Source organism: Centruroides vittatus, unplaced genomic scaffold (genome assembly GCF_030686945.1).
Source record: "Centruroides vittatus isolate TY-2023 unplaced genomic scaffold, ASM3068694v2 contig_549, whole genome shotgun sequence".
NCBI classification, from domain to species: domain Eukaryota; kingdom Metazoa; phylum Arthropoda; class Arachnida; order Scorpiones; family Buthidae; genus Centruroides; species Centruroides vittatus.
This window is the reverse complement of record NW_027122325.1, coordinates 3,458,264-3,470,842: the sequence shown is the minus strand read 5'-3', so window position 1 is coordinate 3,470,842 and position 12,579 is coordinate 3,458,264. Positions and strand designations below refer to the sequence as shown.

The window sequence follows — 12,579 nt, the reverse complement described above, 5'->3', positions numbered from 1 at the left end:
TTTAAATATGAATAATTTTATTAAAATAATTTGAAATTTTGTTTTAATCTTTCAACAACAATATTACAATTATCTTTATTTTCCATTATCATTAACTTCTGATTTTTCTTCATTTGTGTATTTTATGTGATCAAAATCTTGTTTCCATAGATATTCAGGTTTATAAGCAACTCCAAACTCACAACTTCGAATGCATGTATATATTGCAAGAATTCCCCAATCTATACTCTCCTTGACATTATCTACGTCCAAATAGTTCAAAAGTTGTGGCATTATCTGTAAAAAAAAAATAAAGAATATATCATGTCATGTCATTTTCTTAATTTTCAATGTAAATCTTTTTAATGGCAAATTTAAGCAACAAACAAAAAAGAAAAGATTTTCCAATAAATATGATTTACGGAAACAAATAAAATATATTCAAAAAAGTATATTAAAATGAGTAATGAGAAAATGAATGAGAAAAAAAATGAAATGAGAAAAAAATTAAATAATAAGAAACTACAATGTTAATTTGTTAGTTTTTTTAACTAACAAATTAACATTGTAGTTCCTTCCTTATTATTCTTTCATGTTTGACTACATAACGGACTAGAAATAATTTATAAATTCCTATAAATTAATTCTTTGTTTAAAGAATTCATATATATAAAAGTAATAATATAATAATTCTATTATATTAAAAGTATAGAATTAATTTGTCCAAAAGTAGTTTGTATAAATTATTTAAAAATTTACAAAGTATGATACTATAATTTTAAAAAGTATATATGAGAAAAAGAATAAGTTTATTTTTTTCTTTTGACCTTTTATATTAAAATTATCTATCTAAATAGTGCAAAAGCTTTTAAATTGTGTTGCCACTTAAAAGTTGAAACTAAAATTCGAATACTATAGTAGAGATAACAGAGACTTTTCACATTGCTACTAGTAACATCAAAATGACACTTACATGATCAGAATGAAACTTTATTACTGGTAATCATTTCAGTACACAAGACCCTCCTCATCAGCTGTATATAATAATATACATACCTGTTCAAGAAAATCTTGAACAAGTATGTTTTGAATTGTAGATTGTAACTAATGCCAATTTTTCTGCAAATTTGTTCTACAACAAGTATCTATATAGTTTTATGTATGGCTGATGAGAGCCTTGTGTACCAAAATGCATACCAGTAATAAAGTTGCATTCTGATGATGTATGATTTTGATGTTACCAGTAGCAGTGTGATGTCTATTATAGCATTTGAATTTTAGTTTCTACAGTTTTCAAGTTCTTAAAAGTTCTTTCTCCATTCAGTAAAATTGTATTCAAATTTTTCAAAATGTAATATTTCTTTCTGATAAATTCTTACAAGAGTTTCTATCTAACACTATTTCATTTTTGAATTAATTAATAATTAATTAATTATTAATTAATTAATTAATTATTAATTAATTAATAATTAAATCTAAATATAGCTTCTAGGATAAATATAGGATCTAAATATAGTTTGCATTATTTATCACAATGTCACATTGAGATAAACAATGCAAACTATCTATAGGCCATCTGTGTCTCCCTATAATCATATTTAGCTTATGTGTTATACTCTCATAGTTTTTTTTTGTATATAATTTTGTTATTCGCATATTTATTAATATTATAGCCATTATCTAGCCTGATGACTTATGGTATTGGTTGGCTTGTAGTTTTATAATGTACTGGGTTTTAGTGATTTTGTTTATTTATTGTTAACCTTATATTTTTCATAAGTTATTTATTTAACTTGTTTCAATTTAAATTTGTATTTAGAATTCTTTAAAGGTTAAAATTTAAAGGGAATGTTCTATCTGTGGAAGTTTTTAAAAATGGTTTAAAGAAACCTAATGGTGACCTATAGGAGTAGGCTAAAAATGTTGTAATTAAAAATTCTCTCTTGACAAATGCATAGGTATGGTTGTAAATTTGTAATTCCATTTATAGTTTGGTATGCAGAACTATAAAATTTCTGTTATCACCGCACTCAATCTTTCTTCTCTGATTACAGGTATAACCAAATTAACAAGCCATTTTTTACAAGCTATTGATTCTAAACTGTAATTTTAAGGAGGTTCTAAAGATAAATTCAAGGTAGAAGTAATGAAGAAAAGAAACATAGTAGTTTGAATAAGAAAATATATTATTATCTGCCTTGGGACATATCTTATACAGTATATATTAATGAAAATTTTCTAAACATAGTGTAAAGTAAATAAATAAGAAAACTTTCATTCCATCTAAAAGTCAAATGTTGCATTAAATGTTTAGTGAATATGTACAGTACCTATCAAATTCTAATTGTTAAAGATGCCACAATATTAAATCCATGGTTACACTAGTAGATAAAGAAAATTTCATTTAATTACAAATAAACATGAAAATATTAAAATTCTGAATAAACTTAATTTTTTTTGTATAAAATATTTTAAATTCAACGTGTCATATCCCAATAAAAAATAGAAGTAATGATTAATAATTATAACAACACAAACCTTTTAATTTTATCCTACTAATTGAATGTTGAATGTGGTAATATAGAAACAGAATAAGTAAATCTCAGAAAAGTACTTTCTTCAATTTCTGATTATCTTTAGATGTTTTTATCATTTTATTAATACTTGAGGTTTAATCAATTCTTTTGTAAATGTTGTAAAATACTTCTAACAATAAGTTAGAATATAGTCAAAACAGAGTTAAAATGGAATTTTTACCAGTGAAGCACAGTATAGTCACAAGTCATACAAACAGTAAGAGAAAACAGGAAACAAAATAATAATTAAATTATTAATAATTTATATACCAGGACTGGCTAAACCTTGTCATGACAGGAGGCATATATCAGTTATCAGAAGTACAGTACAAGAGCCATGTTCTGTATTGAAACAATATTTTAAATAACATAACTTATACAGGAGCCGCAGTATGGGTCTAGAAGAGCCACAGTTTGGCCACCTTCATTATATACCAGGCATGGGCAAATGTGGCTCAGAGAGCCGCACGCGGCTCTTTTTGAGTTACACGCAGCTCTTGCTGAAAGTGTTAATTTCTGTTTTTTATTATTATTTTTACAATTTTATTTTTATAATTTTGTGAAAATATGTTTGTTAAAAAATGCAATATTTGTTTTATATTATATTTATATTATATAATAAAATCGCGGGCCTTACCATACCATCTGCCACAACAGTACAGAACTGTGGCTCTCATGCATTTTGCAAAACCTACATTTCGGCTCCCACTGAACTCTTGCTTGCCCACCCATTATATACACTAATTGAAATGAACATTTCATTTCTATAACAAACAGCTACATTGCAAGATGGCCTGAACATCATCAGTGATTGAATGATGATAATGATAATGATTCTTTTCTTAAAGAGTAACTTTGATTAAAAAATATTTTATATCAAATCATAGTTATATAAACTGACAAATTATCAAGTTGTACAGTGGAACCTCACTTAATGAGCATAATTCGTTCCAGAATTGTACTCGTAATGTGAAACACTCGTTAAGCGAAACAATTTTTCTCATATAAATTATTGTAAAATACGATAATGCATTCCATGCCAAAAAAAAAATACTCAAATATTTTATGTATAACAATTATTCAAAGAAAATTACACAATATACATTGTTAAGGAGTGTAAATCATCATCATCTTTTCTTCTAGTGCTGAATGAATCAACCTGAAATGCAAATTCAATTTGCAGAAAAGAAAAAATTCACAGATACTATGTCTGATAAACATGCCAAATGATATGCCAAATTCTTGGATTATGTAAAGGCTATAATTAAATATTAGAAATTAATTAATTTGACTAGAAGTAGACAGTTATGCTTCCATCTTGTATTTAATATAATAATTATAAATAATTAATTTTTAATTTAGACATTTCTAAAATTTAATTTGGAATTGGTCATTAAATTTAATATGAGATGGCAGCAAAACTGCCTACTTCTAGTTAAATTAATTAATTCTGATATTTAATTATAGCCTTTACATAGCCCAAGAATTTAGCTTATCGTTTGGCCTGTTTATTATATAATGGGCTATGGTTGTTGATATTTATTTGTAATATGTCTGAACACAAGTTTGGAAAAATGTGTGATCACAAGCCACACTAAGATGCTAGTGGAACGAATGCTAAACACAGACTGATGGAGCATACACACAATCCAGGACTTCTCCTCTCCTGGTCACTTGTTATGCAAAACATCGCTCATTAAGCGAGTCATTTTTTAACAAATTGTTTTGCTTGTTATGCAAAACACTCGTTATGCGAAGTGCTCGTTAAGCGAGGTTCCACTGTATATATACATAATATAATACAAAACCATAATTTTCAGATGGACTATTATTATTAATTTTTCAACAAGTGTGTCATCTCTAAATTTTTTCTACCAGACATAGTATCTTTTCCCTTTTTTCATGTATCCATTCTATGTTAGTAACTTTTTAATAATAATTAAAATTTTAAATATTTTAAGAATTAAAAATTTTAAGAGTGAATACATTTATTAAAATCCTAACATATGTCGTTTTAATTCATATATGTATACATAAACATACCTGAAATTCAAACTGTCGTTCTGAACCACACGGACATTTTGGAATTTGAGTTGGTGTATTTGAAGATGATATCCATAAAGGCATTCCTCCTCTCTGGTAACGAATAATCTAATTGAATTAAACATAATAAAAAGTTTTAAATGATATTTCTTATTATTACTAAAATTTTTTATTTCAAGTAATAAACAATACTTTAAAAATATTAAATCACTTAATATGTTTTTTCAAAATTTACTTTTGCTCTAAAAAACCAAAATTCAAAAATATTCAATCAATTCAAGTAGCTGAATTAGATAAAATGTTTAACAACAATAATATATTAAACAGTAATTTAAAAAATATAAATCTGGTATATAAAGAAGTTCAAAGATATTGTGTTTTGTACTAGAATATAATATAATGATTATGTTAATCATTATATAATGTAATAAAATACTATGTATGCTGACATATAAAGTCAACTTTTTAATCCTTAACAAAACTCTCCAAAACTAGAAGTTGACATACAGCAAACACAAAATGCAAACTTTTACCACAGAATAGTAAACAAATTGAACAGTAGTCTTAATTGTTATGAATGACTTTAATTCCAAAAATATTTTTGACTAAAATGTATGTTAGGTGAAATTACTTAACTTCTTTAATGTAAAGATTAATATAATACACTCAAACCTGTTTTTGTGCGGTCTTTTTTTGTGTGATTTGTTTTGTGTGATTTTTTGTGTGCGGTATATAAATTTCAATCAAATTGGTATACTGCACAAAAATAATTGCACAAAACACATTGCACATATAAAAAATCGCACAAAAACAGGTTTGAGTGTAATAAAAATTAAGTATAAATGGATAATATACCAAGTGTTGTCTCCAACAGCTAAGCATATACAGAGCTGGTACTACCACATGAACAAACTGGGCATTTGCCCATGGCAGCAAACTGTTATTTTCACTCATGAAAATTTATGAAACAGTGATAATTATTTAGAAAATAACTATCACTGTTTCACTGATTGCAATACTTCAGTTTTTAAAATAAAATAAAAATTAAATTTAAAGGTAGTTCCTGACTTATGGTGGAATTCGATTCTATTAATAGAATGCCCTTCATATAAAAAATGATTGTAATAATGGATAAACCTATAATATAACAAACATACAGTATGTCATAATCTTGACATACTTGTAATCAGTTATTTTATGTACTGTACTGCATATACTGTAACACAATACAGTTAGTGTTCATATATGACTGTTTAGTTAGTCTGTTCAATGAAATCAATGTTTAATATTTTAATTAATAAATTTTGAAAGAAACTTAACAAAACAGAACACAAATTCACCAGTACACATAGATAAGTCAACCATATTCAAAAAAATCAAAAATTGTACTAAGGGAATATTACACTCTTCATTTGTATTATCATCTTTATTGTTAAATTTTAGTTATTTATTATTAATTCACTTTAATCTTAGTACAAAATTAAAATTAGTATGACAGTTGGTTGTTTGGATTTGGGGTATTTGTGGCAAAGGGCCTAGGTAGGCCACAGTGCCAGGTCTAGCTAGTTATGTCTTAATATGTTATAATTGTTCTATGTTCTAGAGTTCTGTATATAAGTTTATTGCCTTCATATATGTTTTAGCAGTGTGGCTAAAATCCATCGACGCGTTTCGGTAGAATTGGTTCGGATTTGGCCCTACCTTGGATGACGATCACTTCGATCCTGGCCGCGTGTCCCGAGTCCTTTATTCGTCCATGAAGATTAACAGAGACACTGATCCTGGCAAAACATCTTACTTTATTCGCCGCGTTTGCTAGATATATACAGCAGCACTATTTACAGCAGGTTAGATCGACACGGAACAAAAAGAAAAACATCTCTCCTTGACAGCGTCCAAAAGCGAGGTTCGGTCAGCGCGCCAAAATCGCGGTGGCGCCCTCTGCCCTACAATGTCATTGTAGGTTGAATTTGTCCATAATTGTCTATTATATTCCCATAGAGCTTGGTCGTCTGTAGATGTATGTTGTCAAAGGTAATGTTCACTGGTTGTTTTATACTGAGGGCATGTTAGTAACATATGTCAAATGGTAAGTGGGATGTGGCAAGTTGAGCATATCAGTTGGGTATCCTTTGTTATTAGATAGCTATGTGTTAGTCTTGTGTCCAGTTCTCAGTTTGACAAGTACTATTTCTTCTTTCTGGTTTTTCTGTTGGCTGGTTGTCCATTTTATTAACTCTGGTTTGATGGTGTGTAATTTAATGTTGAGTTATTTATTCCAGTCCTCTTACCATTTGTAGTATATGTGTTGATACAGCTGTATAGGTCTTTATAGTATGATAAAATTAGTATATGATAATCCAGACCAAGTAGCTCTACATAAGGTTGTTTTTGTTTTTCAAATCCTAATGACATAAGCCTCAGTTGTAGTTAAGCATGAATACTTATCATTTATTGTTATATAGTATGTGTTTATTGTCCATTACACTATTAAATTTTAGATTTAACTGTGGCACTGTGCCATAAGCAAGTTTGACATTGTTTAGACTTGAAAATATTTTTTTATTCACTACTTTTAACTGTCCTAAGAACAGTGGTTATAAGTTGGGGATTACTAGGTATAATTCAGAGACTGACTATATTTGGAAATATGCTTCACAAAGAATTAATTGATTCACTGTCTTATAATCATGTGTTTATTTGGGTTAAAATTAAAATAAGCCCAAAAATATAGATTTTATTAGCATTTCTTCTTGAAAAAAAGTGTTATTTTAGTTTTTCATATCTCAAGAAATTAGTAATTTTTGAGAAGGTTTCTAGAAAATAATTGTTTTCAGATTTACTAAAAGAATTAGATCCTAATATAAATTTCTTTAAAATTCTGATTTTATTAATAACAAAAAAAATTACACACTTTTTAATTTTTTATTATCTAAAATCAAAATTCAAAATTTTTTAAAAATAAGTTAGACTCTTTAATGCAAAACAAAACACCAGTAATGACTGCTTATATCTGTGAAACCATTAGAACAAATTATAAATTCTCTAGTATAAAGAATTATCCTTATAAGAAGAATTAAATCTGGCATATTGAAAAATATTATACAGTATAAAATAATATGGAATTAAATGGGCAATTATTTATTGTGAAATCATCACAATGTTGGGCTGAAATTTTTAATGATAATTTTAATTTATTTAATTTAAAATATATGCTCTCCACCTCAAATTAGTACTGTAGTGTCTTGCCCCTGTACACCATACTTTTCCATTAACAAGAGTCATGCCAGTCATCTATTAACTGCTTTCAGGAAAAAATTTTTAAATTGAAACATGACTTCCAGTTTGCAAAGAAAGTTTGTATATAGTTAATCAGAGCCTCCTGCCCCTAAACTTTCTATATCTGGTATTCACAATGCCGTAACTAGGATTTTAGATGCCTATGGCCAAGAATAAAAATGGCGTCTTTTTAATTTTTGTTATATTTCAAAAATAAACAACCATTTTTATTTTTATTTAATATGTTCGTAGAAATTACAGATAATAAATACTATATAAATATAAATATAGAAGTTTTTTGTGTTATTAAATTCGAATACATATTATTCTGAAACCTTGTCGTTGGCGTCTTTATTAAATAGGCGCCTATGGCGGGGGCCATGTTGGCCATACCCTAGTTACGGCTCTGGGTATTCACTTTTGTGTATCTAACTCTGTTTTCAAAATTAAGGAAAGACAGACGAATGGATGAATGACAGTGAGAATTTATAGGTCTAAAACTTTTTCAAATTACAGCCCAACAAAAAAATGGCAATTATTAATTATTTACAAAAGTATTTAATATAGTCTAATTTGGTAAAAGAACTGGCAAAAAAAAACCAAAAACACCTTAAGTATGCATGCAATGTCTTTAATCAAACCAACTACACAAAATGAAAACTCTTTCATAGTGTTAGTAGAACAAAATCAGTATTGTCTGCATTGTTTAATAGTGTAATGTTTTCAAATGCAAGAGTTACAGCTTTCTTTAATTGTAATGTTATACGGTATATAGTAAATCTTAGTGTAACAAATTAAATTACTAAAGATTTATTATATCTATGAAGCCTTATTCTTCCTTTTTCAAGAAAAAATTAGTCTTTGTATGGACAACTTCGGGTGTTTTTTTCATGTTTTGTTATTGTTATTTTTGCTTTCCTTATAAGTTGTTCTAGTTCTGTGTGCGCCCAATGTATAACTATGTGAATGTGAAATTTATATTAACTATGTGAATGTACAATGTATATGAACTATGTGAATGTGCTATGTGAATGAATATGTGAATGTGCAAGTATTGGGATGACATATGTGTGATTGCTGTAAATATGTGTTTTGCATTCAGTTGTATTGTTAGTATTGAGTTCAATCTGCTGTAGTATTCTTTTGTTAGTCTTTGTTTTATTTGCCCTGTGAATTTAGCACGATGGAATCTAAAATATTTGTAGACCTCATCTTCCTTCATGAATTCATGATTTCTGTATTTTCAAGTGCAAAGTCTTCCTTCTTCATGACTCCTTTCTCAATGTGAAGTGTTTAGCATTTTTATAGGTCAAATTCCATTTGAATGTAAGTGGTAATAGTGTACATAACTAATTTTAATTTAAAAATTTTATAAATACGACAATTTTTCCAAACTAATTTTATATATATGAAAAATATATCAAATTATAATTTTAATCAATTTTACTATATACTGTTTAAAAACTAGCTGTTTTCAAAAATATATTCATTCTGAAACTCTCATTGAAAAAAGAAAAAAAATGGTGATAACAAAAATATTTTAAACAAACAAGAAACTTGATTATCAAATATCTTTATTTAAATAAATGTGCTGGTATACTTCACTTCATATTAAATAAACTGAACAAAAATCAAGCAATTTTGAGTTTATAGGAGTCAACTCACTATTCAAAAATTTATTAAACTCCTATTCAATTACACTACTTTACTATTTATACCTGTCTAAAGTTGATTTCATAGCTACACTTATATATGGTTCTATTCAAAAATTTATTAAACTCCTATTCAATTACACTACTTTACTATTTATACCTGTCTAAAGTTGATTTCATAGCTACACTTATATATGGTTCTATTCAAAAATTTATTAAACTCCTATTCAATTACACTACTTTACTATTTATACCTGTCTAAAGTTGATTTCATAGCTACACTTATATATGGTTGTTGTTCATTTATATACTCTGGTTACAGATGGTTTCATCTGGAGTGGCTCAAGTCATTATCTCACTGTCACACCAGTGAGGAATAATTCAGGTTTGTCACAAGCATATGTGAAAGGTGAGTGGGATGATACACACTCAATAGCAGAGTTACCCACAGTTGGAATGCGAAACTAAAACAGAAGGTCTCAAAAAACATTATATTCTTAAATAAGATGCAGAATTATAAGCAAGGATTTAATTTTTGTTCAATCTTTTTATTTATAAGCTGCATTAAAAGCTGAAGTAATAGAAATTATAAATAATTATTAAATAATAAATGATTATTTAAAAATAAAAGTAAGCAAATCAATTTTATTTCATGAATATATAAACTCACGAATGTTTACCTGATCAGGATTATGCTTAATAATTTTCATAAACTTGCTGAATATCTTATCACTTTTTAAAGCCATTTCTTCCAGATCATTTTCATTTGGATCCTCTCCTCTCATAAAAATGCGTGCCTTTGATTCTTTTAAAAACTTTTTATATTCATTCATCTTCTCTTCTTCACTTTTTTCAGCTTCTGATTCATTATTAAACTCTTCTACTTCCATTTCAATAGAATATTCTCCAAATAAAAAATTATGTTTTTCTGTCGGAATTAATGATTCAGGTATAGCTATAAAAATAATTGAAAATTTATGAAGTTTTTTCTGTGAATATATATTTATTATGTACTGTACATACAATGACAATTTTTCATTAACACATATGATAAATTATTTTATACACAAAATAAAATCATTGCAAACAATTCTTTACTGTTGTTATAATATGTTGATTGATCTATTCCAATATTTAAGCAATAAAGGAAGTGCTTTTGTTACTGTAAACATATCCCGATAAAAATTCATTCTTTGTACAATAAAACTTTAGACACTTAATTTTAAAATGTTTCATTACACTAAATTTGTGCTTTGAATAAGTTATTTTAACATCAAACCACTCTTTAAAAATATTTCAGTTAAAAAACAAACTACATATTTCCAGGTACTCATATACACTTAAACAAGAAAGAGAAGGAAAAAATTACTGATTAAAGCTATGTTTTGTTATAAATTTTACATCACAGAACAAAGATGTTTTTTCTTTTTACTTTTATACTGATAAATAATTACAATCAGAATCTACAATTACCGAATCTATTTCACTTGTCTATATTTACTTTTAAATTTTTTGCTTATTTTTTATTTTTTGTAATTAATAGAGGACAGAATAATTTATAGTTTATTTGTGTTAAAATATTTATTAAAATTTATAACATTAGTAGATATGTCTTTTTTTCCTTCAAAGTGATCATATTCTGACATGATTATTTTAAAGCTGATAATTATAGATATTTCATAATTATGTACAGTAACTTGCAAATTGTAAGCATGCCATAAATGAAAAGCATAATAATAAAACTATTTTAAATAATATAGCATTTTCTGGTCCAATATAAATAATGGACAAGAAAATTTATATTTTCAGGTCCAAATATAAATTTTTCAATATATTATGACTTGAGTAAAGCAAATATATTTTCTGATTTACTTTTATAAACAAGATAACATTCTAGATCTGAATGAGGCAGTTGAGACTTTATTAGATCTGTAAACCATGCCAACAGGATTAATTAAAAAAAGTCAAATGAAACAATGGACTACATGTGACTCTTAACAAGATATAAAATCCAAAATCAGCTACTTGTTAAACACACAGGCTTAATGGAGAATATAGTGTCAATTCATGCCCCAGTCATTAGTTGATGCAATGACATTTCCACGTTTTACGAACTTTCAGCCATATCTAAAGTGGAAAACAGTTGATTTTTAACATTGTTTTGAGTAGTTCCAGATTTTTCACTTTTAAATTTTATCTTATTTTTGAGATCTTCAAAATTCCAGATTTTGAGAGGCTATATTGGGAGCGAAGGATCACAAATAGACCATTGGTTCCTTGACTCTTTTACTCCTAAAGGCATATCTACAACCCAATACGGTCCCAATCGCTTCACTCATGCCAAAGCAACAACAGCACGACCGATTGTCTCGGCCAGTTATTTATTCATTCACCTTACATACCAATTTTGAAAAGAAACAACTGCAAAATATCTTACCAATCTTTGCTTCGGGATCATTATTTTCCACACAGAGAAATTTATGTCTCTTGATCCAATCAATTTTCTGGTGATGTCGACTACAATAAACCCCCGAGTGGCACCTCGAACATTGTTTGGTTCCTACGCAACCACAAACGCAACATAATTTGCGAAAATCTTCAGCCGAAGGTTTGTGAGAATCACATTCTTCCTCAATCGGAGGCTGCGGACTGTAATATCGGTTATCACGAGGTAATTGACAGCGAAACACTACAAAGTTTTTATTCTCGTTTGATTTGCAACACTTTGGATCTTTGCAAACGAATATAAAAATCGATCTGTGGAAAGTATTTGGATTTTCTTCAAAAGGAGCGTAAATCTGCAAAAGGAATACCAAAGGTTTCTGACATAATTTGCATTCCAAATGTTTCTCCGACGGAAGATCTCTCAAATTCAACCAAGAAGGTTTTCCACCGACTTTACTCGGGAAATATTTACTTCTTAATCTCCAACTTTCTGTTTTTTCGGCAAATCCTAACTCTACCTGTTGCAAAATTTCTGTTTTACTTGCACATGTCGACTCGTTCGACGCCATCTTTCTTTGAATTGAACTAGTTCTAAAATGTTTGAA

General features: G+C 27.7%; 1 protein-coding gene across 1 annotated transcript; it reads right to left on the bottom strand.

The window, feature by feature from the left end:
• LOC136978724 (programmed cell death protein 2-like) lies at positions 1-12,579 on the bottom strand. The gene is made up of 4 exons (XM_067274513.1): positions 11,967-12,579; positions 10,210-10,484; positions 4,599-4,706; positions 1-276 (listed from the first exon to the last, which is right to left on the bottom strand). The coding sequence occupies exons 1-4, from the start codon at positions 12,541-12,543 to the stop codon at positions 76-78; spliced, it is 1,161 nt and encodes a 386-aa protein (XP_067130614.1). The 5' UTR covers positions 12,544-12,579; the 3' UTR covers positions 1-75.

What these genes read in the sequence shown, in the direction of transcription:
- LOC136978724 (XM_067274513.1), bottom strand. Translation starts at nt 12,543, where the DNA reads ATGGCGTCGAACGAGTCGACATGTGCAAGTAAAACAGAAATTTTGCAA. An exon ending in TGATCCCGAAGCAAAGATTG is followed by an intron (nt 10,485 to 11,966) that starts GTAAGATATTTT and finishes TTATTTTTATAG; the next exon opens with CTATACCTGAATCATTAATT. An exon ending in TTAAGCATAATCCTGATCAG is followed by an intron (nt 4,707 to 10,209) that starts GTAAACATTCGT and finishes TAATTCAATTAG; the next exon opens with ATTATTCGTTACCAGAGAGG.